Genomic DNA, 27,898 nt, shown 5'->3' on the forward strand with positions numbered 1-27,898 from the left:
CTGACATAAACAGGCAGTCACACCCCGGCCTACTGCTAGATCAGGCCATCCAGGGCGTTTCCTCTCACCTCTTTAACATCATCCTTCATTTCACTGTCAAGACAGCTCTCTGAAACACACTGACTGATGCTCAACTACTGGTGAGTGCATTACTAAACATTATCGTTTTCATTTTTGGATTATTTTATATACTTAGTTTCAGAGCATCTTCTTTACAGCTTGTAACAGCATATTTCATAAGGGAAAAGGGACATTTTAAATTCTGAAATGGTGCTACATGAAGCCTTTCAGTAAATCCCCTTTTAACCTATAGGCCTATTTTTGCAATCTTTCTCTGTAGTTTAAGATTTTAATGAAAGAAAAATATGTATATCTTAGTTATATACGTTATATCTTATAATGTATACTAGTGACATATCATCTGACTTATGAGCAAGCAAACAAGCGAAACTGTTCCTGATTCATGAACCAACATCGATGCACATTTCATGACAGGAAACCACAATAAATGATAAACAAGTTTGTATTCAACTCTTAATTCGTGTGGCAAATGTCATGACAAAATAAAAAGCAGTAACAAGAAAACAAAATGTTCTTGTGTGAGAATTTGGACAATCCAGTCGAAACAGAAAGGTAATCTGGAACACAGCTTGCCATGTTAGTATTTAGAATTCAAGAAGGATTGAGGAAAAAATAAACCAAAGCCTTCTTTCATCAATCCCAACCACATTTTAACCATTGCCTTGAAGCTTATGTAAGACTAGTCTCATTATTCTAGTGCCTGTGGTCATGGCGGTACAGTCACCGCTCTTGTAATGACTGCCTACATTGATGCAGAAAAAGGATGACTTAAAGGCACATTGAAGTACGTTGACGTAATTTCCACTGAAGCAGGAAAACAGGGCGGGACATATCGAACAGCTCCTCCCCTTTTTTAAATAGCCAATAGAGTTTTGTTTATGTCACAGCTCAGCCAGAGCCGTTGAGCTCGGTAAAGCCGCAGCTTCCTCCTAATCTCTAACCGTTTCTCCTCCAAATGTCCTCCATATCGCTTTAAAATAAAAATTCAAATGGGTCCGATTCGTTTTCTGGTCTGCGGTGGCTCGATCATATGATCCACTCTGCGCAATCGTATCTCTGGAACGGAGCTACGGTGGGTCACATGACACTAACATGAAACCAGACTTCATTCACCCCAATGGAAAGCATATTTGAATCGTTCTGTATCCCCTAGTTCACTATGTGCCATTCACCATGTAGAAAATAGTAAATGTGTGAACAAATGACCAATTTCAGCCGCAGCTTCAGCGTCTATTTATAATGTAGGGACAGGGCTCTTCAGATAGAGAGCATTTGATTGGACAGAAAATCTGATGATTTTTGGATCCAAAATCATTGATCCATATTGGCAGAAGTAAGAGACTGTAAGTTTTGAATGCTTATGTCTTCTAAATGTGAATTTTGTCATTGTTTTGGAGCACACTAGCTTATAACAGTAAGGCTAACATATTCATATTAAAAGCCAAAAAAACTTCCATTTTGATTTCAGGGGGACTTTAAAAGTTCGACAAATAATCCAGTTTAAACTGTTTGACATCAAGGACTAAAAAAAATCTTGATCAAAATCCCACAATAAGGTAAGCTCAAGCAACAAACTTGTATAGTTCAGTTCAAGCTATTTATCACGACTGCCATGTACAATCCAAATCAAATCAATCAGCAGGGTTCTTACAATTACGGAAAACCTGGAAATACCAGGAAATTAAAGTTTGTTTTAATAAAAGTTATATATAAGATTTCCATGGCTGAAAAAATACAATTAATATAATCTTTTTTTTTTAAGCATCTAAAATCTTTATAATTTTCTATTATAAATTGCCAATACCTTTTCTAAGTATGCTCATTTGTATTTCATCAATATTTAATTGTCTATTTCATATTTCATATGTCTATGAAATATGTCTATTCCATATTTAATATCATATCATATTTCATATTAGGATTGTTAAAAAGAGATTGCATTAAGAGCAATCTCTTTTTAACAATCCTAATCCAGCAATCACAAACGACCTGAAAAGGCATGGGAATTAATTGGTCTAATGTGAACCTTGATTCAAGACTGGGATCTGCAGAAAAATCACTTGTCATGTCATGTGGCTCAAAATTAGTAGCAGAAGTGTTGTATAACAGTTGTCGGTCAAAGTTTCCTGTCATCATTCAGTATACCTATTTTGTCCTTAATATCTAGTACAGTGAGTCATACATACTACAATCAGGGAAGTGCGTTATGTTGTTTCCTGGGAAATGTCTCCTCCTTTTATGGCGTATAGAAGTTTTCACTATCCGAATTCCGCAGAGTCTAGTCCGCTGACTGCAGTGACATCACGATTACACGAGGGGAGCGTCCCCTCAATCGCTGACCAATGAGCGTACGTTATGCAAATGACTCGCGCAGGTTCTCTGAGTAGTATGCGCGCACTCCTCCCGCGAGCGCTCAGAGTAACTACAGACCCTCGATCCCACAGCACACTTACCGTTATCAGTGTAATCCTGAGATACACAGTAAAAACGAGCAAAATGCGCTTCTAGACTAATTTAAACGATAAAAGAAGAGTTTCTTCTGACCTGAACTCGGATTTTGTTTCTTACTGGAGTTACTGTAGAGCGGAGGACGCGCAAGATGAAGTACAAAGTAAGTGACTCTCCATTCATGCGCGCTATTTCCGTAAACTATATCAGAACATCTGCTTACTATGGTAAAATATGTAGCATTTACATGTAGTCTATCTACATCACACGTAAAGGGATTCCTGTGACTTTTTAAAATGAAAGAGCAACTGTTCTTGAACTGTAGATAGATAGATAGATAGATAGATAGATAGATAGATAGATAGATAGCTAGATAGATAGATAGATAGATAGATAGATAGATAGATAGATAGATAGATAGATAGATAGATAGATAGATAGATTACACAATATACAAAGGCATGAATTGCACATTGTACAGTTTTTGGGCATGTATTATTATTATTATGTGAATGTTCATCATTCAGAGGACAATCTGAGTATATTCAGTGGAGGATGGTCTTAAAGCATCCTTCCTTTTTAGAACCAATGATATTTCACTAGTTAAATACTCCTTAACTTGACAACCCGCTGGCTCCAGCTCTGAACAGCAGTAATTTGTGTGTGTAACCAACCATGCATTTATTGGATGGCTGGTATGATCCAAAAGCAAAGTGCAAATCACATCATTTATTACAACCATGACACAAAAGCACTCTTTGAGCTCTATTGTAGCGAGGCTTGTAATAAATGATGTGATTTACACTCTGCATTTTCAACTCGAGTTACTCTGAGCCACTTGAGGATATATGGGGCCATTCATTAGCCTGGTCTCCAGCCCCTTTTCCAATTTGAGCCTCACTGTGATTGTGTAATGTGATGTCTTAAAGCAAACAGCATGCATTTTGTTCAGAGTAACAGGGTTGCTGTTATAAGTGTTCCTGGTGGAGACTGAAAATAAAACCACTCCAGGATTTTATGTGCATGTCCATGTTTGATTTGTGCTTAGATTGTCCATTACACTGCCAGGACTGTTTATTCTGAGGGTTTGTTTTATAGACTTCATTTAAAAATGATGAATAGACTCATCAATGAACTCTTTATCTAAATATCATTATTAGTTTATTCACAGTTTACAGTATTTTGATTATTATTATCTAGCAAAGGAATTGTTCATCTAGAAATTAAGTTAAAACATTTTTTTTATATCGTCCATCTTGAGTTAGTGAGTTGAACTCAAGAACTGGATCAGTACAGTGTATGAACAGCTTATCCAGAGCTATTTTGTGAATTAGATCAACTAAATAATTAAAAAATATTTGACTCCAAAGAATATTTCATTCACAAATAGTCTCTTCTCTCCTGAACATGCCATGAGAGCTAGGGTGTATGTCAAGATCTTTTGTAAATAACGACTTGGCTTTGCGTGACGAACATGTATTGTATGGCTTCAGAACACTTGGAATATATTGCAGGATTCTTATCAACCACTTTTATGATACTTTTATGGTGCTTATTTCGTAATTTTAGAGCTCGACAGCCCCAGACGACCTCATTCACTTTCAAAAGACTGGACAAGATTTTTAAACAAATTCACCTTTTGTGTAAAAGCTGTCATCCTTTCAAAAGGTTTCCCAGCTGATTTTTGGGGCACTCAGAAATATGGCTAAACTTTGGCCAAATCTGGACTTTCAATCCAAGTGCACACAGCGTGGGGGCAGCTTTTCATTCAAGAGAAACTTGGCTCTTGTGTGCAATTCCCTCCCCATTTGCATAGTCTTTGAGGCTTTCAGTCCTTTGGGAAGATTTGCTTCCTACTTTGGTAGGAGGATTGAGCAGCTCTTCCTGAATGGAATGCTTTTGTCTGCTTCACACTATCTGGGGAATGTGGAGTACTTGGCAAGTCACGGACTGTTAGCGCATATCAGACTGTTTGAATTCCTCTACAGTATAACAATGAGCATCGCTTGCAGTCTCTCTCAAATGTACTTTAAGCTCATAGATATGTTTAATGACATAATTAGGCATCAGCTCAGCTATATAGATTTCATTTGTCAGATATACTGTATATATATGGATGGTACCATTTAATAGTTTGGTGTTGGTTTATGATTTTTTTCAGTTTTTTAAAGAAGTTTCTTCTGCTCACCAAGGCAGCACTTAATTGATCAAAAATACAGTAAAAACAGTAATATTGAGAAATATTATTACAATTTAAAATAACAGTTTTCTATTTGAATATATTAAAAATGTAATTTATTCCTGTGATCAAAGCTGAATTTTCAGCATCATTACTCCAGTCTTCAGTGTCACATGATCCTTCAGAAATCATTCTAATATGATGATTTGATGCTCAAGAAACATTTATTATTATTAATCAATGTTGAAAACAGTTTGCTTTATCATTTTTTTTTTTTGAATTTGATACATTATTTTACAGATTTTTTTAATTGAAGTTCAAAAGAACAGTTTGAAATAGAAAACTTTTAACATTCAAATGTCTAATAATTATTTATATTCATTCAAAAATCTTACTGACATTAATAAAATGTTATAATGTTTTATTATAATTATTAATTTATTATAATATTTTACAATACATGTTTGTATTTGTATATATATTAGTATTTTTAATATATATTTCCCCCATGCAAACATAATGTCATAATAAAATAGAAAAGCATTAATCTTAAAGTCTTAATTCATTTATTCCTTTTGATTTTGAGATGACCTGAACTCTTCCTTTTGCGAGGTTCATCCCGTAACTTCAGAGGAAGTTGCATCAAAACAGATCCGATTTCCTTTAATCCTCTGTTGACACAGAGAGATCCTTTGTTTGGCTGGCATTTCTGAAACTTTTAAAGCATCTTTACCTCAGAGACTGGCTTACTTTGCAGAGGAACTATCTCACAGGGTTATTCTCCGGGGGTATTTGAGGGTCAGGGCCACAGGGGCGAACTGGTCATGCTCTTGTTGTTTCTGACGCAGAACAACTGATGTACATCACTCTGAGTGACACACAGGCTGTTCTCAGCTCACGGTCTGATAACTAATCGTCAAACCCAACAGAGTGGACCGACAGCTGACAGAATAACAATACTTCCTCAGTTTAGATGGGAAGTTTAGAGTTTACTTTAACCGAACAGCGAACACTCTCAAGTGGTTCCTTTAGGGTATCAAGAAAGTCCCTCACGCAGTTATGAGGTGAAGTACGGTTTTAGTTAAATATTAAGTTTTCCACCTTTGGAGCAGCGAAGGCACTAAACAGACTTCATCTTTCAGTCTTAAGGGTCACATGGTCCACATCTTGACGTCACGCATCACAAAGGTCAGTCAGAACCCAGGCCTGTTGACGTCAGTTATGTTTTCCAACAGGTGCGCAGGTGTGAAAAGATACACAAGGCGTAAATAATCCCCAAACAAGCAGACTGTATGGCCTCTTATTAGATTTCAGAGCTCTTGTAGCCGGTTTATAACAGACACAGGGATCTGGGAGCAGTTTGAGACTGTTACGCCGTAGATTTTCCTTCGGGAGCACATCGAAACGAGAGCCGACCCCTCCCACTCAAACGTCTGTACCCTGCTTTCCTGCTTTATTTTCGCTCTTATGTAACTGTGGCACAAATAGCCTGACAGGCACAAAGAACTGATTAGGTGAAGTAAATGTTCTGGGATTTTTTTCGTTTCTCTCTCCAGGCTGTAATCCAAGCCGAGGGTTTTGTTTGGAAATTTACATTGTTCTCAATCAGTCTGAGGGGAAATAATAGGGGGTTGCCCGACTGAAATGAAAAGCAATGGGAAATACAGGGCAGAGAGAGGGTAAACATGGTGATTTTGTGGTGTGTTTTGTGTTAAATTGTAGTTATCATCAAGGATTCCATAAGGAAAATCATTTGTCTGATATTAAAGACCAACTGGAAATTCTGCTCAAAATTTTCTAATGAAATTGACCCTGGCAATATCATGTATCACATCTGGCGTTTCTGAAAACATTTGCCAACCCAGACAGCAACATAGTGTCGGCACAAATCCGGCCCACATCTGGTACGTGTGGAATCCAGGTGTTCCAGATGTGGGCCGGATCTGGGTCAACACTATGTTGCTGTCTGAGAAGAAAGTCAATCAAAAGTGAGAGATCTCAATATGAACGCAAACATTTCTCATCAGATTTGACCAAATTATCTAAGCTATGCTATCCACGTTTTTCTTTAGAAACAGTGTTGAGATTGTTTTTGTAGCTGAGAACACTATGAAGAGCATTTCTGAGCAATAAAGTTTATCTTTGGCTGGGTGGGAAGTTATTAAATGTAAAAGGAACTCACTGAAAGAACATTACAATTTAAAATCAATCTCGTTCCTGAGTTTCCGTCTACTGGAGGACGTTGGAGTATGAAGACTGTGTATGTGTGTGTGTCTATATATGCATGTGTTTGGTTTGTGTGTGTGTGTGTGTAGGCCACATCGGGGTGGTATTGTGCATAAAGAACACTTCTCAGCAGGCATTCCACATTCCCCAGGGTAAGAACAAGGGCTATTCAGAGAGCAGGTCTCAACCAGCGCTCCACAGCACAGCTCTGTCCTGTTTGAAAGACACGGACAAAGAAAAGAGACGATTCTGAAGGCGCCGAGAGCCCTCCTGCATATACGAACATTGGGGGGTTGCAAAGATGCATCAAATAAGGAACTGTGAACCTTTCAGAGCCGTAACCTTTATAGATGTTTCGGGGGACACATCCCCCTCCGTACTTAGATTAGAGGTCGACCGATATGTGCGTTTCAGTATAGTTTATTCTTAAAGTGTTATGTTTGATTTGTGTTTTTATTCATGCATTCATATCTTCTGAAATTGCACAGGGATTTGTGTTTGACCTCTAAAACATGTCTTTTTTGGTCTTCTTCACCATTGTTTTCAAGTCATAAATATATTGAATATTCCCACAATGCATTTCCAGGAAAGGTTACACATTGTGGTACATTGCCCTCACCAGGAGAAAAACGAAAAGAAAGCAGAGTTTTTTTGCCCCCAAGCCATTTTAGATCGATCCATTTGAAGTATGAAGGATGGTTTGTGAGGATGGTTTACCTTTTGTGGCGATTTAGAGCGATTATCTACAGTCGAGGGTGGGATGGCGAACTGTCGGATAAGAGGAACTTTGACAGCTGCAAATGAGGGAAGCAAATAATGCCAACTTGATAATTTTGGATTGTTTATAACTCTATACTTGAGTTCATCGCTATTTAAAGATTGACCTCATTCTCAACTTCTGCTATTGACATAAATGGAAACTTTTGTAGGCATTTGTCATTCATTGTTAATTTTTTTGATTTATTTAATTTAGTCGTTTTATTTTTATTTTTAGTTCCTTTAGTCATAGGCCTAGTCGTTTACTGGCCGACATATATTAGAAATATTTTCATGTAATTAAAAAAAATTATGTTTAAAAAATAATTGATGAATAATATATTATTAATATATTTTTTTCTAAAATATTTTTGACCTTTTTATGTAGTTTTAAGATGCATCTAAAACAATTCCTGGGATAAGTATACAGGATATTATAAATATTTTGGTAAGAAACTTTGCATTTACAACATAAAAAAAATAGCTAATATATATAATATTTTTATTTGTGATATATTTTTAGCAATTTTTCTATATTGTTATATATTGATGCATCTTAAAAATACTTTTTCTCTTTTAAAACATGTTTACAATTTTCTGCTTTGCAGGCTCACTGAATAAATAACAGGTGCTGTTTTTCTTGTGGCACACAGTGGTTTCTGATGACATATGTTTTTCTCCTTCATTTAGACATGTCAGAGCGAAACACGCTTGCCCTATTGACCCAAAATCCTTTGAAAGTAATTTACAGCAAGCTCATGAACTGCTTATCTGTGCTGGACCACTGCAGACTTTCTCGAGAAGTGTGAAATTGAGATGACATTCGGGGGGTGTATTTCCCGCTCTTGAAGGGCCGCCCCTGCTGTGACATCATAAATCCATCACACATCCAAGCGCTAGCTGGTTCTGGGGGGATTATGTCTTTAACTATCTCCCACAGGATGTATGAACCCGGTTACCTCTCTGTCCATTCACACTGCCTCCTTCAGTATTTGCAGGCCCGATGGTGTCAAATATACACTGTTTTTGAACGTTACCAAACACTGTTTATGAATGCAGCATTATGCAATCTTTAGTGCCAGCAGCTATCATTTCAACCAGTGTCATTTTAGCAACATTGAGATACAATTATAGGTTTTAGGTTTAGTTATTTTCATTTTAATTTAAAATGTATTTAGTTTTAGTAATTGTTTCATTTTTAATGTCTTTATAGTTTGTTTTTTTTGTACATTAAGTCAAAATAATGTATTTGAAAACGTAGACTTATTTCAGTTAACATGCATTTCAAGTAAAAACATGTTTTTTTATGGTTTTAGTTTTAGTTAACTATAATAACCCTGATTTCAACAAGACATGTGATAGGGGCAAGGACTAGTCAACTTATATTTCTCCATCTGCTTGATGCGTATAGTTATGAAACAAGCAGTAGAGATGCCAAGCTAAAGACAAGCTTCAGGCTGGTAACAGAACGTTCTAGATACAACAGGGCATGAACTAAAAAACTCAAACAAGATGGTAAAAAAAACAAGCAGTTGAGATGTAAAATGTGCCTTTTATTGGACTAATTAGATGCACAAACGTCATTACGTCCCACCTATAACAATCTGGGCCTTGTTTTCGGTAACGATACTGAAAGGTTCGCAGTTTTTTTTTACTGTTTACCTACCGCATGCGCAGACTGACACTTGCTGTATGTTTCTGCAAATGCTCAGAAACACTGGTGTGGTTTATAGTGTTAAAAGAAAAGCCTGCTCTGGATGATTCGAGTCTTTGAGGTTGCAATGTTGGTTGGTCTCTGTTTGGAGTGTTTGTTAGGTGGTTGGTGGGCGGGGGTTTTTTGCTGGTGACTTAAGCCGTGTTGACGGCTTTAGTGTGGGCGATTTCTGATTCACAGTGCTGAGGAAACGGGAGGGATAGCTAATACTGACATCACGCCATCACTGAAATGAGACAACTCTTTACTTTGTGTCCCCTTTAGCCTTTTATCAATTGGTCAGAATGCAAAGTGGGACATGACACGACCACTGTAACGTAGTCAAAAGATGGCAGAAAATCAGCCACTCTGGTGGGAGTTTCCAGAATGTTAGTGTACAAACCACCAGATTTAAAAACAGATTTAACCCTAACACAACAGTCTACTAATCTAATGAGAGTTAGTAGACATGTAGTTGCAAATAGTGTAAACTTAAATGTTCATTAAGCACAATATAATATTTATTTTCCTTTTTTGGGATGAAATGTGTTTTTGCAAACTGAACTCACTGTTTTCACTGCAATGATATGAGGTAAATACAGTATGACAAATGAAAAATCTCTAGAGACTTTTTAATTCACAATGTGTTACGTAAACTTCTCTGGAAAGATCCACACTCTCTTTGAATCATGGTAATCTCTATGTTCATGTGTAACTTACAGTATAGTATGTCTGAGAGGATTGATCGAGCACTCTATTGTGTTTGGCTTGGGGCGTGAAATTATTGATCACGTTTTGCTACTATTATTGTTGTTGGCTGCTTGCTAAAGGCGGTTTAATTGCAAGTAAACTCACAACTGTCTTCCGCCAAACCATAATGCATTACATTAAGATGTGAAGACAGATGGACTAGCTCAAGAATTACTTAAAGTAAACACAGTTTTTTAGCCAGTCCCTTGTACGTCCTGTTCGTTCGACAGAGCCAAACTCTCTTTCACTCGGCACAACGGCCAAGTTGAGTCATCAGGTCTGTATTAGAGTCATTATGGTAATTATCTTCTATATTTACCTGAGTGAAATGAGGGTAAAAGGTGCTGGTTCACCAGTCCTACCCACACCGCCCTCCCTCCAGGGGAACATTACAGTGAGCTGGCCTTAATTCTCACTCCATTTCACTGGAGGAACACACCACTTTTTGCGAGGCAGGGGGTTTGCTTACGGGCAGAGTTTTCACTTTGTTTGCACAGTGGTTTTCTTGCACCCTGAGGGTATAGATTTCAGCAGTTTTTTGGCAGCGGTGTTGGGGGAATTTCTCACTAGTGTGCTTTTGAGTGCTCATTTACTTACATAATAAGCCTTGATGATTTTACCGAGGCAAAGCCAAAAACCACCCAATGAGTGTGTACTTAAGAAGAAAGGAGGGTATCCCGTACGATAGTAATTTTGGTTGCATAACAGTTTCAAGTTCTGTGTTGGTTAGCACGTATCCCTCAACTTATAGGGTTGCACAAACTGTCTCGCCACAAAAAAACATCTTTATTTAGGACTGAATGAGTCATGAATTTCCCAAAAGTCATTGCTCCAGGTGTGGATACGGACAGCTAAAAGTCTAAATAAATTCAACATGCACCCTATCCGATTTAAAACCAAAGCGTTCACAACACATCAGTTTTTCGAGATGTAAATGTAAAATATATATTCTTAAATTTGTATCAAAGATGTATCAATTTGCTCATCATTATATAAAATTAAATATTATTATCAGCATTATATTGGCCATTGGGTATGTATCATTAGTAGATTTGAAGGTAATTTCATAAATTGAATCACAAGTCTGAATTTATAAATTTCTTCATAATGAATCAGTTTTATTTTACTATACTATACTATAATATATATAAATATATATATATGGATATATACTTATATCTCCATAAAAGTCCAGTTTTAGTTCAAATTAAACTAAATTAAACTAAAAAAAATTAACATTTTATTTTATTTCAGTTAACATTCAGTAAACATTTAAAAGAAATGCTTCATGGTTTTAGTTTTAGTTAACTACATTAACCTTTTCCTGAACAGTAGTACTAGTCAACATTGTAAATTTGAAGTTTTGCAACTCAACCACTTGGTACCGTCTAGACAACTACAGCGAGAACCATTTGCTGGGCAAACCTGGACACATCTGGTTCTTTCTATGTGTCCTGTTGCTGGTGTTCCTACAGTCGAAACATACCAGTGTTACCCTACATCGTCTAGCTTTACAGCTCAACTTCACATCACTAGGAAATCGTTTCCCTGTTGACCGCTTCAGAACTGTTCCCAAAGGGATTATAGTCAAGACTACACGTACTGCAACAGTTTATCTCTGTTTGTTTAAGCCTGTTGCCATGCAGTGAGATTACATATTACAGATACAGTTATCATGATCATAAATGTTTTTTGTTTTTTTTATTAGATAATGCATATTTTCAGTCACGGTCATCCCTAAAGTCTAAACTGTTGAAGCTGTTTGACAGCTTGTTCAGGGTGCTCTTACAGATCAGTGTTTGTTAAAGTGCAAGAAACCCAAGTTGTAAGATGCACGTCAACTGTTTGTTAAATGTACTTCTTCAAAAAGTGTTGCACTGTACTTGTAGTATCTGTGAATTTCTTCTTTTTGAACGGAAACTTTGCACAAGAGGAAGCATGTGTTGCAGTGATATCAGTGAATGCTTTGAATGGAAGATTTCCAGGTCAGTTCTGCTGCAGACGTCAGAGGTGAGAATGGCAAGAGTAGCTTAAATAACTATTTAGCTTTATCTTCACACTTTCACATATATTTTGAGTTTTGCTTAGGCTATTGCTCATTCTGTTGCTCATGATAAGCATTTGATAAGGCTTTGATAAGTGTCTTCTTTAGAAAAGACATGTCATATTTATATATAAATAAGAGATACTAGTCATTTACGGTGTCTTCGTCTTGTCTTCTTTAGTAAAGAAGACATGCCATTACTTTAAGCAATTCAACTTCAGATTTTCTCAAGCTTTGTTTGATTCGCTCCCTAGTGTCCTATTCAATGAGTTTTGCGTTCTTTTAGCAGATATAAGCCCTAAACAGGCTGAATGCTAAGAGTGGGACACAAAACGCTCCTATAAGACAATGGTGACCCTAGAGGTCATGTTCTTAAGCTCACTGTATTAGCGCGACGTGGTTCTCTCGGCGGGGGTTGTTGTCATGCCCTAATGCGGGTGACCGAGGCCATGAATGTGAGACAATAGCCATGCGACCAGACGCCCAATCGCAGATAATGATGCTGCCCAAACAGGAAGGTTCACGTGGGAACCCGTTTACTTAGCATTGTGGGAAAGCAGATGAAGGCACACAAAGTCTTTTAAGACAGAACCCAAGGAGAAGCTGATACACACTGTTCAAAGTGAAGATCTTGTGTGTAGGACTGTTTGTGTTTGGCCCATGGGAGCGATAGTGATAGACTGATATGTTGGCCGAGATAAAGCCATATCGGACAACCACTTAATTACATCCTAAATACCGTAGAAATGAGAAAACAGCTGTTGGATCTGTGTTTTCACATTTCTAAATAAAGGCATCTTGTTACAATTTGAATGTACATGGTTTTAATTCAATTTAAATGTGGATTTGAATGTAATTGTGAACTGAATTTGAATTGAATTTGAATTAACTGAAATCGAAGCTTAAGAATCAAGTTCAAATCTACTCAATCTCTCTCCTGAATTTCCCATGATACTGTAAGATTACCATATTCATATATGGTACTTCAAAAGGATATTAAGCTATTACTATAATGCAAAACCATGCAAATTTCATGGTTATTTTTTGTAAATCTGAACTGAGCCTTAGCTATTCACTTGCAGGTTTTAGTTTTGCTTGACTGGTAATAGGTAATCAGGGTTTTTATTTTATTTTTATTTATTTTTATTTTATTGATGTGTAATATATATTTAAAACTAAAACATTTTATATAAACATATGTATATTCTTTTAATTCTCTAATTTTATTCTCTAATTTAAAATATTTGTTAATTTTAAACAGTCTTTCCATATTTGTATATTCTTACATGAACGAATGTGATATGAAATATGAAATGATATGAAATATCCTGTGGACTGGCACAATTTGAACTGAATTCTGCTAGTGCTTTTTTTTTTTTTTTTAATCTCCCTGTGGTTTGGAAATGATTGACAGAAAAATGGTTTTCCAGCATGGCCCCTCAGAGAAATATGTTTTGGCTATGTAGTCGTTGAGCGGATTTTATGATTATTTTCCTAGTCCGATGTGGGTCGACTCGGCCAGACGTTCAGATTGAGTTTGAGTTATTATTGAGGCGCTGTGGATGAAACGGCTTCTTTTAAAGGGAACTACCAGCAGGCCGCCAAACTACACGGATAGTATTACACGGATGTTTTTTAGACATCTAATTGTAATATTACAGGGAACCACTTTGTATTGCAGCCCACAAGAACCCGCTAAATATGTCCAAAAATCACTGTATGTAATCATAATACGCATAGGTCATGCCTCAATGCTTGTGATAATACTGAACAAATCATATGATACTTAGTCGGAGCTGGTTAGTGTGGTTAGGGCGAGCTTTTTTCTGGAATGCAAGTGTCTTATTGAGTTCAAACAGTATAATGAATTAGTGCCTTCATTCTTTACAGAACTTGATGGCTAAAGCGCTTTATGACAACGTTCCCGAATCCCCGGAAGAGCTGGCATTCCGGAAGGGCGATATCCTGACCGTCATCGAGCAGAACACAGGTGGTCTGGAGGGATGGTGGCTGTGTTCGCTCCACGGCCGGCAGGGCATCGCCCCCGGCAACCGCCTCAAACTGCTTATCGGACCAATGTTCGAAGGCCAGACGTCCGCATCCCCCTCCCCACCACAGGGTCATGCCCTCCAGCAGAGGCCACTCACACCTCAGGGTGTGTACCAGGTGCCGCCGTCCCACCAGAGCCCACAGGGACAGGGCATCTACCAGGTCCCTCCATCTAAAGACGTGTACCAGGTTCCACAGAGAAGCGCTCTGGCTGCGGATGGAACTCCCTGCAAGGTAAACTCAACTAGTCTTGATTCCTCGCTTTAAGATAACACTTGTGGTGAATGTGCGGCAGATGTTGACAAGATCAACGTTCATCCGCTGAGCAACACTTAGTGTTTGATTGTGTTGCATGCTTTGGCTCTTGCATTTTTTAACTCTTACAAAGATGCACTGTGGTTGTACTATGGTAAAGTAATGGAAATACCATAATATATTAAAATGAAATTAGGAGACAACTAAAGTGATTACAAAAGGATATTAAAATATGAAAATACCTTGAATATACCATTCGCTTACAGGTTTTAGTGAAGTTTGATAGGTAAAAGGTGATCCAGAATATTCAATTTTACAATTTAGATGCATTTGTGTGTGTGTGTGTGTGTGTGTGTGTGTGTGTGTGTGTGTGTGTGTGTGTGTGTGTGTGTATTAAAAATACCATCCATAATTATTAATTGCAATATGAATTAAATATTTATTATATTAAATATGTATTATTTATTAAACATTTAAAGAAAATGATACTATAAAATAATTGTAAATAATATACCAAATAAATTAAAATAATTAATTTGGAATATATATATATATATATATATATATATATATATATATATATATATATATATATATATATATATATATATATATTATTATTTGTTTTTTTTAAATAAACACTTACAATTATAATGTATTATAATAAACATTTTATTATTTTATATAAGAAATACAAGCAATCATTATACTCATTTATCCCAGCGGCATTTTTTAGTGTCTCGGTGTCCAGCCAAAAGCCGTTGTGTACAGGAGTTGTGCACACCCTGCCCTGCCCTCCACCGCAGCGTTACAGGCTTTATATTTAACAGCTTTATAATGTCCTGTCCATGCACTGGACTGCACCCGTTCTCTCTGAATAGGAAAGCCACAGCGGGGATGGAAAAATAAATAGAGGAGATCAGGCTACTGAACACACCGAGAAAGCATACACTGCAGCGAAACAAAGTGTACATCAGCGGGCGAAAAGGGATTTTTGTGTCATTAAAAACTGTCAGCTTATTTTCATGCAACCCTTGTCTTTCTGCAAACCACTTTGGTAGTTCTCAAGTTCTCTTTTAAAGACACAGCATAAGGCTGGCTGATTTTGATTTTTGCCTGCCTGATAATTATTCTGATTCAGCTTTATTTTGCCACTCAGATACAGACACTGTAGACATAGCTTATGTTCCTCAGCACTAGAGAGAACTGAAAACATCACTCAGGCAAACTCATAACACTCTGAGGTCATGTCTGTGATCGCCATTTAAAAGTAGAGGTTCTTCTGCTTTTGACATTAAGAGTTTAGAGAGCTGCTAGTCTCAGATATCAGGAGTGTTGAAGGTTAAGGTTACAGTCTGTCCACCTCAAATGATCTTGAGATGGACGATCAACACACGCAGTATGGCTGTATGGAAAGAGGGTTGTGTTGCTTTGAGGTTTGTCTTATCATTTTGTTTGCTGGCGTTCAGAATGATGGCACACCTTACCCTGTGTGTTGTTTTCCTGAGGTTGGCATAACAGTTGGCCACTCTAGTAAGAGTGAGGTAAGAGGGTGTGCTCACATCTGTAAACACAATGTTCAGTTGACGTTCCTCTGACATAAAGTGCATTACAAAGGTGTGGCACAGCGGAAAGTGCAACAAAAATAACAACCGTTTCCTTCCTGATCTCACTTCCCGTGCTGAAAAATAAAAGTGATCCCCTTTTAGATCCATCATTGAAAATGGCGATGTGGTTTTGAATCAGATTAAAGTTTAGACTTTGATCTTGATTATTGTGCATCTGTGTGAACAATTACATCCTGACGTGCACAATTTAACCAAATAGAAAGTTCAAAAACTTTTGAACTTTTGTTTAAGAGAGAAGTTTAAGAAAGAACAAATCAGTTCATATTCACCAACCATTTATTCTTCATTCACATTATGTCCGTAATTACAAGTTTCTGACTAGTAAAAACACTTCATCTTTGTTGAACTCGAACTTACTATTGTAATTGACTATGTTTAAAGAATTGGTTTGTCTGGTTAAATATAGTTTGGTCAACTCATATTTCTGTTAAAAATGCCTTTTTATTAATGTCAGTAAATATTTAGCGAGCACATGTACAGCTATATGGGTGACACTTTACAAAAAATTCCCATTAGTTAGTGCATTAACTAATATTAACTAACAATGAGCAGTACATCTGTATTTATTAAGATCTGTTTATGCTAGTTAATAAAAATCAACCGTTAGTTCAATTGTTATTTCATGCTGAGGTCCATTAAATAAAATTAACACATACTTTTGATTTTAATAATGTTAGGGATGAACAATATATCGGCCACCATATCAGTATCGGCCGATATGTGCATTTTTTGTGTAATCGTAATTGGCCTGATAAGAAAATTTGGCCGATTAAAAAAAATATTATTTCTTTTGCTGAGACACTTCAAATATGCACTGTTCACCATGATGATTTTTAATTGCTTGAAATATGATTGAAATCACTTCAAAAAAGGAAAATACAGTAAGTGCAACATGTGCAGCTTAAGTCTGTCATATCGGCTACATAAAATTATAATGAGAACATTATAATTGTGTGCTTGGGACATGGATTTTAATGGTGAGACTTTTGTTTTTGTAATCACGCTCTCAAAAATGATATAAAAATTTGGATTTAGATTTATCTGCCAATATATTGGTTATTAGCTTTCAAATATAAAGAATTATCGGTTATCGGTATCGGCCAATTTTTTTTTATATCAATGCATCCCTAGAATTAACATTTAACTAAGATTAATAAACCAATGCAGTTAACAAATGGAACCTTATTGTAAAAATGTTACCAGCAAATTAATAAAGCTAGTCAGTGACAAAAAGTTGCACATGGATCCACTGTGGCTCGCCAAACACATAGTAAAACCAGCTTAGGACTGTCATCTTGTAATTATGGCCATTCTGAAACAACATGAACACAGTGTTTCTTACAGGACTAATTCTTAATCATAAAGTACTCGAATGTTTCATCTGAACGCAGAAAGTGTCTATTTGTGCTGTAGTAGTTATGCTTGTGGATGATGTGTTTGTTGCTGGCGCGGGGCAGGATTTGGGCACATAATGACACACTGTAAGGTTTGGTTGCTGAAGTCTGGCTCTGTCCCCGCCTGACCTGAAGGGTACAGTGATCTAAGGCCGCTCACAGCTGCACTATTCATGCCAGCCAGAGCCGTCTCCAAGATTTACACAACCACACAACGTCCTTCACAGAGCCGAGCCTTATGGGTAGAGATGAGATCTCTCGTCCCATTGGTACCCAAGTCGGGTTGACACAACAAATTGTGGCTGTTTCTGAGGTAAAGCAGTTTTTGCGACTCTATACAGGCCGTTCCAGATCCGTACGAGTGAAAACTCTGAGGATGACGTGCAGCTTCGATGCTTCCAGTGTAGGCAGACTTTTTAGGATTAACTTTTCTTCATGAGTCACATCATAAATCATAATTTTCTGCCCACTCTATGGGCCGAGGCTGTCTGTTATCGCCACTAACCAGGTTTTGTTCTCATTCTTCCTAATTGTCTGAGATAGCTAAGCCAGGCGTTTTTCTGTTTGCACACCTCAGTCTCCAGGAGATATCGTAAAGATTTGTTGGTCACATGCCACCGCACCCTTCTGTGGAAATGCGTAGAAGAGTTTGCAGTGTAGTTGAGCATTAATCATGTGACTCAACGCTTGCTAGTTTATTAGCAACTAGCTTTTTCTTCCTCGTTTCTACTAAACATTATATATCTTGATTGTCTTATGTATTTTCTCTAATAAGAATTAAACGTTTGAAAAAAATTCTGAAAAAAAATGCTTGATTCTGATTGGCTGGCAATATTTTGATTATTCATCATCAGCAGGAAAAAGTCGTTCTGAAAGTGATTGCAATGATATTATTATTATTATTATAGTTGTAGTGTGGACTCCGCTACTCTTTTATATTTGGAACGAATTTTAGAATTATCTTTATCGTTATCATTATAGTTATTGTCCTTGATGTGAGCGGGCCTTAAGTGTGAAGTTGTTTAGCCTGTTCTTAGTATGGATGTGATCTGACCCAGAAAAGATGTCTGGACTCCTTTAGTGTTGGACACACGGCTGTTCTTGCCCTCCTGCAGAGATAGCAGGAAATGCTCAGTGGAGAGGTAGCTTATTTCCTCATGCCCACAAGACACAAGAGTTCATCAAAACTCATTCCCGTTTACCTCCTCGTCTTCATTTCAAGGCTAAATCTTTGTTGTTGTTTTTTTCGCCGACTTATTATTAATCAAAGACAAACCATTAAAATGGGTCACTGCATAATTGATGCATCTCATTTGAATAATCACCCCCAACCGCGTCGTCTCAATGCGCATCTATAAATCACGGGGTGTGTTTGAATGCTTCCATGTGATGTAAAATTAATTATGGCTTCTTGCGTTAGGGTAATGCTCCTAAATTAGCAGGAAGACTTTGTGCATTTCAGTTTTATGGTCGTCATGTAGGAGATCCCTGAGGGTTTGACATTTAATTGCCTTCGTTGATGAGTTGATGACTTATTAATAGGACGGAGCTTTTTCTGTCACTGGAATGGAACCGATTTAAAGGGACAGAAGAGAGAGACAGCAGATCATTCTAGATGATTCTAGAGAACTGCTTTTCTTTTCTTCCAAATGATCAACCAAGTGATTTTTCCAGCTCTGTTTACTTGTCAAACATGACTCAGAGCTAATCTGTGAAGTCATTGTTTACTCAAACAGCTTTAGTCTAAATGCTGCATACCGATAAACGAGGCTGGTGAGAAAACACTCTTACGTCATGCTGCTTTTTCAGCGCTGTTATTCTCCAAGGACAAAAAAAAGAGGCTCTCGCAGTAATTAGGTCGGTCTCAGGTTCAAATCTGATCCGGTCTTAGTCACGCACGCCCAGCCGGGGTGTAAAGGAATCCAGGGTGAGAATGTTTGCCTAGAGGTCACAGTTCGCACCTCACACTATGGCACATTTACTCATTTCCGATTAGCCACTCCAGGTGGCGGATAAATGATTTAGGTAATATTGGATAGATTTCTGTATTATTTTATCCAATTTACTCAAAATTAATAAAACATAATATAATAAATGATAAATTAGATGAAATTGTAATATTTTAAAATGTTAAAATAACACTAAAATGTATTAAATATTATACTATATATTTTGTAAAATCAACATTCTTGTATATATATATATATACATACACACAGGAGATATATATATATATATATATATATATATATATATATATATATATATATATATATATATTAGTATGAACATATTTTATTAAATATTTAATAACTGTTTTGTAAATAATATTATAAATACAAAATATAAATATAGTTTATTATATGCATATATGGAGTATAGATAGATTGATTAGACCACTGATGTGTCCCGTTCTCCATTTATTCCCAGTTCATTTTCCCAGGATTTCTGGGAAGCAGAGGTGATTTAAGACTGATGGGAACAACCCGGGAGATCTGGGTAATTGGTGAACTATGCTGAACCTGGAATTCCAGAGTGCTGATTTATGGATAGGAATGTCATTGATGTGCACCTAAACTCACAGAGTAAAAATAAGAGTGTGACGGCCTCGCTTATGAAAACCATATTGACATTCACATCTCTGGAACTCTGTGTGTCACGAGAGGGTGTGTAAACACTACCCGGCCAAAACAAAAAGTCGCTGTTTGGAGTGTGTAGCTTTTCATTTCTTAAACAACCTTAAATTCAGTGAAAGTCTTTGGGACGTGCTGGAGGAGACTTTACAGAGAGCTGGACTCTTGCATTGTCAATACAAGATCTTGACCAAGAATTGATGCACCTCTAGATGGAAATAAATGTTTTCATGTTATTTCCATTAAGAGGTGCATCGATTTTTGGTCAAGACCTTGTAAAGATCTTGAAACACAACAATCACTGCAATAATGTGTTAAGCATTTGCCTATTTAAATTCAGACATGTAGAGTTCAAAATCAGTCACTTATATGAGGTTTCAGTTGGGATAGAAGGCCGCGGTCTATGTAGGTGGTACAGCAAGGCAGCCCACTAGGTTTTGGATCAGATCTGGAGTCTCTCAGACAGGATGCAGTACATATGGTTCCCATTTTTGAGAGCTGTCAGTGACCCGTGAGTGTTCTTGTGTGGTGACAGCGGTGTGCGGTGCATTAGCGGAGCGTTTGGGACGAGGAGGGGGGCTGATTTTGGAGAACAGCGAATGGAGACCGAGTACATTCCAAGGATGCTTCTGCCTGTCTGACGCAGAAGACAGATGTAGAGCATAAAGGATGGAGAATAAACTGCAGGAATATAGAGAGAAAAGATAGATTAGAAACGTACGAGATGACAGATATTAATGTTTGGACTTTGGAGCCGAGGAGGTGAAGTTGTATAAGACAGATTGCTCAATTAGCGTCTATGTTTTGCAGTTGCATTAATCTAGTCACGTACACAATGCACCATAGTTTCACCACAGATATTTTGTATGTTGCGGCTGAAAAACAAAGCTTAAATGAGGTTTAATTATTCACTATAATAATAAAACCGTACAATATTATTGCTAAAAATATATAAAATGATTTTATTCAATATTAAAAATGATTTATTATTATTAATAATTATCAAATGATTGGTGAGTATTATATATGTAGTGTGTGTGTGTGTACTGTAAATGTTTTGTTTTTTTTGTTAATTTTTAGTAGTAAATGTTGGATTAATAGTTTTTTTTTTATTATTACTACTACTTTTCATATTTAGAGTTAAGAATAAAAAAAAAATAAAAAAAAAATGGTTGTGAAAATATTTTTTTTTTAGTGTTTAAGTTTGGGTCTGTGTAATTGTTGGTGTTTTCAGCCTGAATTTCTCATGTCAGGGGACCCTTCGCTAACTTTTCACCTAGGAATAAAACATTTTAGCTCCGACTTTAACGTCCCCTAATGGTTGTATTGTTGTTTCAGGTGGTGACCCCAGTACGAGTAGGACAAACATACGCCTATAGTCCTGCTTCAGATTCATCTCATGACCTCTACGATGTTCCTCCAATTCGTCCCCAGGGGGTGAGTGTTACTTCAATAACACACGCACCCATATAGATGTCTGCACATGTGTATTTACATTTTAAACACCCGCACAGGTGTATGATATTCCTCCGAGCAAGCAAACCGGACAGCACAGCACTCCAAGAGCCCAGGGCGTCTACGACACACCTCCGTCACATGACCTGCGACCCAAAGGAGGACTGTATGACATACCTCCATCATCATCATCATCATCGCAAGGGGTATGCCGATTCTTCAGCTCTTAATATTCATTATGTTGTCATGATAATTAGCAAATGCAAATTAGGGGTTGTTTGAACCTTTTGGTGTATAACTTATCCCACATTGTTTGTGCTACAAAAATAATTCCTCAAATCATGCATCTTATACAGAATTAGACTTAGAATTTTCACAGTGGACAGTCTTTGCTTCAAAATAATCAAACGTTTCAAAAAGATACAAGAATATTTAAATATACTCCCTTAAATGCTGCCCAGTGTTACTTTAGTATCATTGAAATACGATTATAGGTTTTATTAATATTTATTTTTATACTTTACATTTTAATTTTATTTAAAATATCTGTAATTGTTTTTTTGTTATTTGTATTAGTTATATTTTTTTTTTAATTTTTACTAATTTTAGTTTTAGTTATTTTTTTATTACATTATTAAATGAAACCAGTTTACTAGTTTAAATAAAAGTACATTTTATTTTATTTTATTTTAGCTAACGTTTATTTTATCTCGAGTATGAAAATGTTTTATGGTTTTAGTTAACTTTAATCACTCGGATGCAGCCCTTGTTCTTTGTCTTGTAACCGAATGCTATTATTTCCCAGAAATTTTACAAAGAAATAAATACTCTGATTTTTATTACTTTCCCCTGGTTAGCAAATGAAAGCCTAGCTTGCCAGCAATGTTGGAGTCAAACTCAGAGTAGTGCTCTTAACTTTGCAAGGAGGTCAGAACAGAAATAATTGTGCTGAAGCCCCTCTTATGTTTCACCGCTGCTCCTGGCGAAATGCAGCGTAGCGCCTCGAGTTTGTTTGAAATAAACTGGATGTACGTGGAAACCTGTTATTAGAGTCGTATTTAATTAGGGTTTGCGGAAACCCGGGCTCACTCTGAAAGATAGATTCTACGCTTGACAGAAATCACTTACAGGCCACTGTGTTTATTTATTGACCAATATGCTGTTGGCACGGCCCATGTACTCCCATTACGCTGTCAGGTCAATGCCGGGTTTGATCCTTTAGCTGGATGGCAGGATTTTCCATGTCCTATTCAAGAGTGAGATGGTGGAAATGCAGGACTTATTAGACTGTCAGGAATCAAACAGTTATTATTGGTTTTGGCACCATAGTGTTGGAATTTCAATACATTAAATTGAAAAATATTGATATGAGATAACAGCATTTGATACCACAGTGAAAAATTACACATTTGGAGCATAACATTTTGAACAGTATCCAAGTTACTATTGACCAGAAGAATTGATGATGATGATGATGATGATAATAATAATAATATTTCTAAGACTTTTTTTTTACAATTGTAATACAACTGACCTGTAAAATAAAATTATTTTTCTTCACTTGCAAGAGTTAAATCCTCAAGCATGAGGAAAGCTACAAGGAGAAAAATAACTGTTAATGTGTCACAATTCAATTATGAAACGAATTTCAGTTGTGAAGCGGCTCTACGGAAGACAATAGTGTCATTATTCAGCTCAATTTAGTTCAGTGTTGATTCATTTCAGGTAAATAACAGAGTCAATGTTGCAAAGTTCATTAAGTTTCTCAAATTTCTGTCTAATAACATCAGGCAAATGCACTGCCAATGAAGAATAGCCTTTGGGCTAACTTGGGTACATTTATCTGAATGTTGATTAATGTATACGGTCCCCTTTTAAATAATAAATGAAAAAAATATATATATCAATCATGAAACAACTTTAAAGGCAGCTCTACTGAAAATCCAGCTCAAATTCAATTCAGGTTTTGGTCTCATTTTCTAAATTTCAATTGTCTTTTAAACCCCAACTGAGCAAGCCAAAGGTGACAATGGCAAGAAACCAAAACTACTACTTCTGACAGTAGTGACGGTGTATCAATTGTAGAAAATGATTATTGAAACCATTTCAAATATTCAGAATCGATGTGTATCAGAAAATTTTATATTTTTGGCAGCACTAATTCTTATAAGCATATAAACTCCATGTTTAACTGAATTCTCACTCCCACAGATTTACTCCACACCACCTTGTCGGAACAACATTGCACAAGATGAAGGGAACTACGACTTTCCACAGCCTTCAAAGCACAAGCAGGAAGGTGTATACGACGTTCCCCCAACGTCTATCTCTAAAGCTTCCTCATGCTCCAACTACGACTTCCCGCCCAGCTCTGAGCCGGTGTCCCGCAAGGTCAAGAACGACAGCGTCGGCATCTACGACGTTCCCGCCAGCCAACACGCCGCAAGTGGATCTCGGGACTTGTACGATGTTCCACGTGGACTGCCTCAGAACCGACACGCTTCGTCTGAGAAGGACAGGAATAAATCCGTTTACGACATCCCACCGACAGACACTCGGTTGCTTGGTGAGGTGACCGATGGCGTAAACCGCTTGTCGTTTTCCAGCACGGGAAGCACTCGCAGCAGCATGTCAACTTCCTCTTCTTCTGCCGGGTCGCCCGCAGAGAGTCGTCTGGCGTTGGATCTAGACTCTGCGTTTCAGAAGTTGGGTCACCTCCAGCAATGCCTGGAGTCTTCTGTTTGCGCTCTGCAAACTCTTGCGTCATCGCCTCACTGGAGGACATACAGCTTCATGGAGCGCCACACCAACGAGGTCCGTGTTTTATTGGAGCGCGTCAAGGGTTCGCTCACAGAATTTCTCATATTTGGTCGCGGAGCGGCAGCAAACGCCACCGCTCTGTCCGATCAAGGACTGCACTCCAAGTTACGACGCCAGTTGCAGCGTCTGGAAGATTCCCATCAGATTCTTCAACAAACACACCAGACTTTAGAAAACAATAACTGGCCGCTTAACATCCTGGCAATTGGCACCAAGCATCAGAGCAAGAGTGACGAACTGGAACGTTTTGTAATGGTGTCACGGACTGTGCCGGATGATGCCAAGCAGCTGGCTTCAACAATAGGGGGCAGCGCAGAGCTCCTCTTCCGAAGAGCACCAATAGAGGGCATCGTTCACCCCTTTACCTGCACCCCGACAGAGGACCAGACCAAACCTTTCCCTGTATCACACGACAAAGCCAACATGAACAGCGAGAAGTGCGTTAAAAGCTGGATGGAAGATTATGACTATGTCCATCTGCAGGTGGGAATCACACTACAACACAATACTTGAAACACATACATACATACACATACATACACATACATAAATATTTTATTTATTAGCTTTTTTTTTTTTATTAACAGGGCTGTGCGCTTATTTTCTGTGTGTTAGCTCTAAAAAAATATATATTTAGCACACAAAATGATAGTAAAATTGTTTTATTTTTCAATAACAGTAGCATATTATAGCATAAGCCTATAATAATTATAACAGTAGCATATAAATATAACCATAACAGATAAAAATCATAAATCAAAGTGATAGTTTATCAAAAAAACTATCAGTGAATAGTTTTTCAGTACTAATTTCACATTTTCAGTACTAGCACGAAACTTGCTTGCATGCGATTGATTCAATTTTATTTTTCTATTTAATATTTGTAAAAAGCAAGTGCGAGCTTTGTGGTATTAGTAATGTTTGCCAAGTCAATAATCACCATTACTAAAGTTCATGTGTTTCTATTTGCGATTTTCATATAACAGGCAATGCAACGAGAAAAAAACTATATTGTAGGGTTATGCACAAAAATAAAAATTCTGTCATCATTTACACACCCTCAAGTTGTTCCAAACCTGTAGAAATTTATTTCTTCTGCTGAACACAAAAGAAGATATTTTGAAGAATGTCGGTTACCACAGCTGATGGATCCCATTGCCTTTTCTTTTCCATACTATAGATGTCAATGGGGTCCATCAACTGTCTGGTTGCTGACATTCTTCAAAATCAGCTGTGAATAAAATGAATACAAAAACTTTATAGATTTGCATGCTGCAAAAACTGTTGAAAAACAGTCCATTCGCTTCCATCTATCCTCTGTCCATCTGTTAATCCTGGATGCAGAGATTAGAAATGAGATCCTTCACATTTGAGCACATCAAAGTGAGATTAAAATATTAGCAAGTACTTAAATCTCAAGCAAAAGACTAAGAGGATATTCATCCTATGCAAGAGTTTAGATGCTGCCAGAATGGTGTTTTAAAGATGATAAAAAGAGATGGTTGCTTTTTCCAATTCAATTCATGAGACAAAAAAATAATTTGAATTAAAAGAGGATTTTAAAAGAGTTTAATACCACAGTGGCCTAGGGCTGCTCATTGCTGCATTAAGACACTAGTTTCTGTTGAGACTTGCTGACTGACCTTTTGTTATTTTTGCAGGGAAAAGATGAATTCGAACGACAACAGAAGGAACTCTTGGAGAAGGAAAACATCACCAAACAGAGCAAAGTCCAACTCGGCCAAGAACAGGTACACGACGCGTGCACATAGACGTCATCAGCTTGTGTGTCAGTCATCAGTGCACAAGGAAGTAGCTAATGATTAAGTGCCTTCAGGGTAAAGAAATACAGTACAGCATGGCAGAGACTTAGAATGGATAAGAATAGAAACACCAGAAGTACATGAATTAAGTTAAATTAATACATTACAAGAAAAAGGGTTTTTGTTGGCCAAGTCAGTTAACAGTTGCATCATGTGAGATCTTCGGGTGTCCATGTGTTCGCCATATATCATATATCATAGTTTGACTATAACAACCTCACAGGTGCAGATCTCAAAGATCTCAACTCTCTTCTAGGACAGATGGTTCCTGCTCCATGTAAACTTGAGCCCATATAAACTGGGTTTAAGATGTTTACGCATTCTTTGGTTGTTAAGTGTCCATCTCAAAATGTAGGCAAAAAAATCAGATTTGTTTGCCTTTTTTTGATTTTGAAATGAACAACCTACATGAGATATGTGTGTGTTTGTATATGTATTATATAAATTTTGCATGCCGTTACTATTTAATTTAAATATTTATAAACTGGTGTTTTAAAATTAAATGAACTATAACTACTATATTATACAAAATATTATACAACTATACTATTGTTCATTTTTAAATTTCATTTATGTTTTAGAGAGAAAAGGGTTCACCCGAAATGACATGCATTATTTTTCTTAAAATCTTTTTACGATTTAAATATTTCTAACTTTGAAATTCTTTGTCTCACTTAACAGCTGAAGCAGTTTAAACAGCTCGAACAGGAAGTGATCAAACCTGTAGAGAACGACATCACCAAGTGGATCTCCCACCAACATTCGACAGACTCCTCCTCTAATTTCTCCAATGGAGGCGGAGCTCCGGTGTGCTTGCGTGACCGCCAGCTGTTGGGCTTCTACGCGGACCAATGCGAGCAGCACTTCGTGACTCTTCTGAACGCGGTAGATGCTTTTTTCGGTTGCGTGAAGGCCGGGCAGCCTCCTCGAATCTTCGTTGCACATGGCAAGTTCGTCATTCTCTGCGCCCACAAGCTGGTGTTCATCGGTGACACTCTGTCAAGACAGGCCTCGGCAGCAGAAGTGGCAAACCGTGTCATGAACTTGAGCAACGTCCTGTGCGAGATGCTAAAGACAGTCGTGAGTGCCACAAAAATAGCGGCCCTCCACTATCCCAACACAGCCGCCGTACAGGAGATGGTAGATCGCGTGACGGACCTCTCACACTTGGCTCAACAATTTAAAGTGCAGCTCTCGCAGATGGCGGGATTGTGATGTCATCAACATCTGAACAAAGACTGTCATTTTAACATGCATATATATTTATACTCGCTCTTATGTAGATGCGTCACTGAAAGTTGTCTTTTGTAAATAGTCCTGCTCTCTTCCTCTGTGTAAATATTTGGCTCTTTATTTTGTGTAGATTTGTTTTTATATAATGACGATGATAATAATATTAACTGTATGAATAGAAATGATTGAGATTTGCATTTGTAGAGTGACCATTAACATTCCTGATCGTTTTGTGTATTTAGGCACCTTACAAATTGTCCTTAACTGCTAATTATTGTGTATTGCTGAATGCCAGAACCTACAAAACGAAAATAGTTTGTTAAATGTGCTGTATTGTATGACACACACTCTTGCTGAGAGGATGCTATGAACAAAGTAAAATGTTTCTCTGTCTTTGCTATAGAAATGGTTTCACTTGTTTTATTTTGGTA

At 37.2% G+C, this 27,898-nt stretch overlaps 1 protein-coding gene across 3 annotated transcripts; it reads left to right on the plus strand.

The window, feature by feature from the left end:
• On the plus strand, positions 1-27,873 carry nedd9 (neural precursor cell expressed, developmentally down-regulated 9). Of its 3 annotated transcripts, none has more exons than XM_084130972.1 (7): positions 1-140; positions 14,068-14,460; positions 21,475-21,573; positions 21,651-21,797; positions 23,803-24,894; positions 26,073-26,162; positions 26,916-27,873. In XM_084130972.1, exons 2-7 carry the CDS (start codon positions 14,074-14,076, stop codon positions 27,447-27,449), a joined length of 2,349 nt encoding a protein of 782 aa, XP_083987098.1. In that variant the 5' UTR covers positions 1-140; positions 14,068-14,073; the 3' UTR covers positions 27,450-27,873. The 3 variants fall into 3 exon arrangements, with proteins under 3 accessions (XP_083987098.1, XP_083987099.1, XP_083987097.1); XM_084130973.1 differs by lacking the exon at positions 1-140 and adding an exon at positions 1,550-1,637; XM_084130971.1 differs by lacking the exon at positions 1-140 and adding an exon at positions 2,488-2,692.
• The last annotated feature ends 25 nt before the right edge of the window (positions 27,874-27,898 follow it).

The sequence above is a fragment of the Abramis brama genome (genome assembly GCF_963993115.1).
Source record: "Abramis brama genome assembly, chromosome: 12".
Taxonomy (NCBI): Eukaryota; Metazoa; Chordata; class Actinopteri; order Cypriniformes; family Leuciscidae; genus Abramis; species Abramis brama.

What these genes read in the sequence shown, in the direction of transcription:
- nedd9 (XM_084130971.1), top strand. An exon ending in CATCATCATCATCGCAAGGG is followed by an intron (nt 21,798 to 23,802) that starts GTATGCCGATTC and finishes TCACTCCCACAG; the next exon opens with ATTTACTCCACACCACCTTG. An exon ending in TCCAACTCGGCCAAGAACAG is followed by an intron (nt 26,163 to 26,915) that starts GTACACGACGCG and finishes CTCACTTAACAG; the next exon opens with CTGAAGCAGTTTAAACAGCT.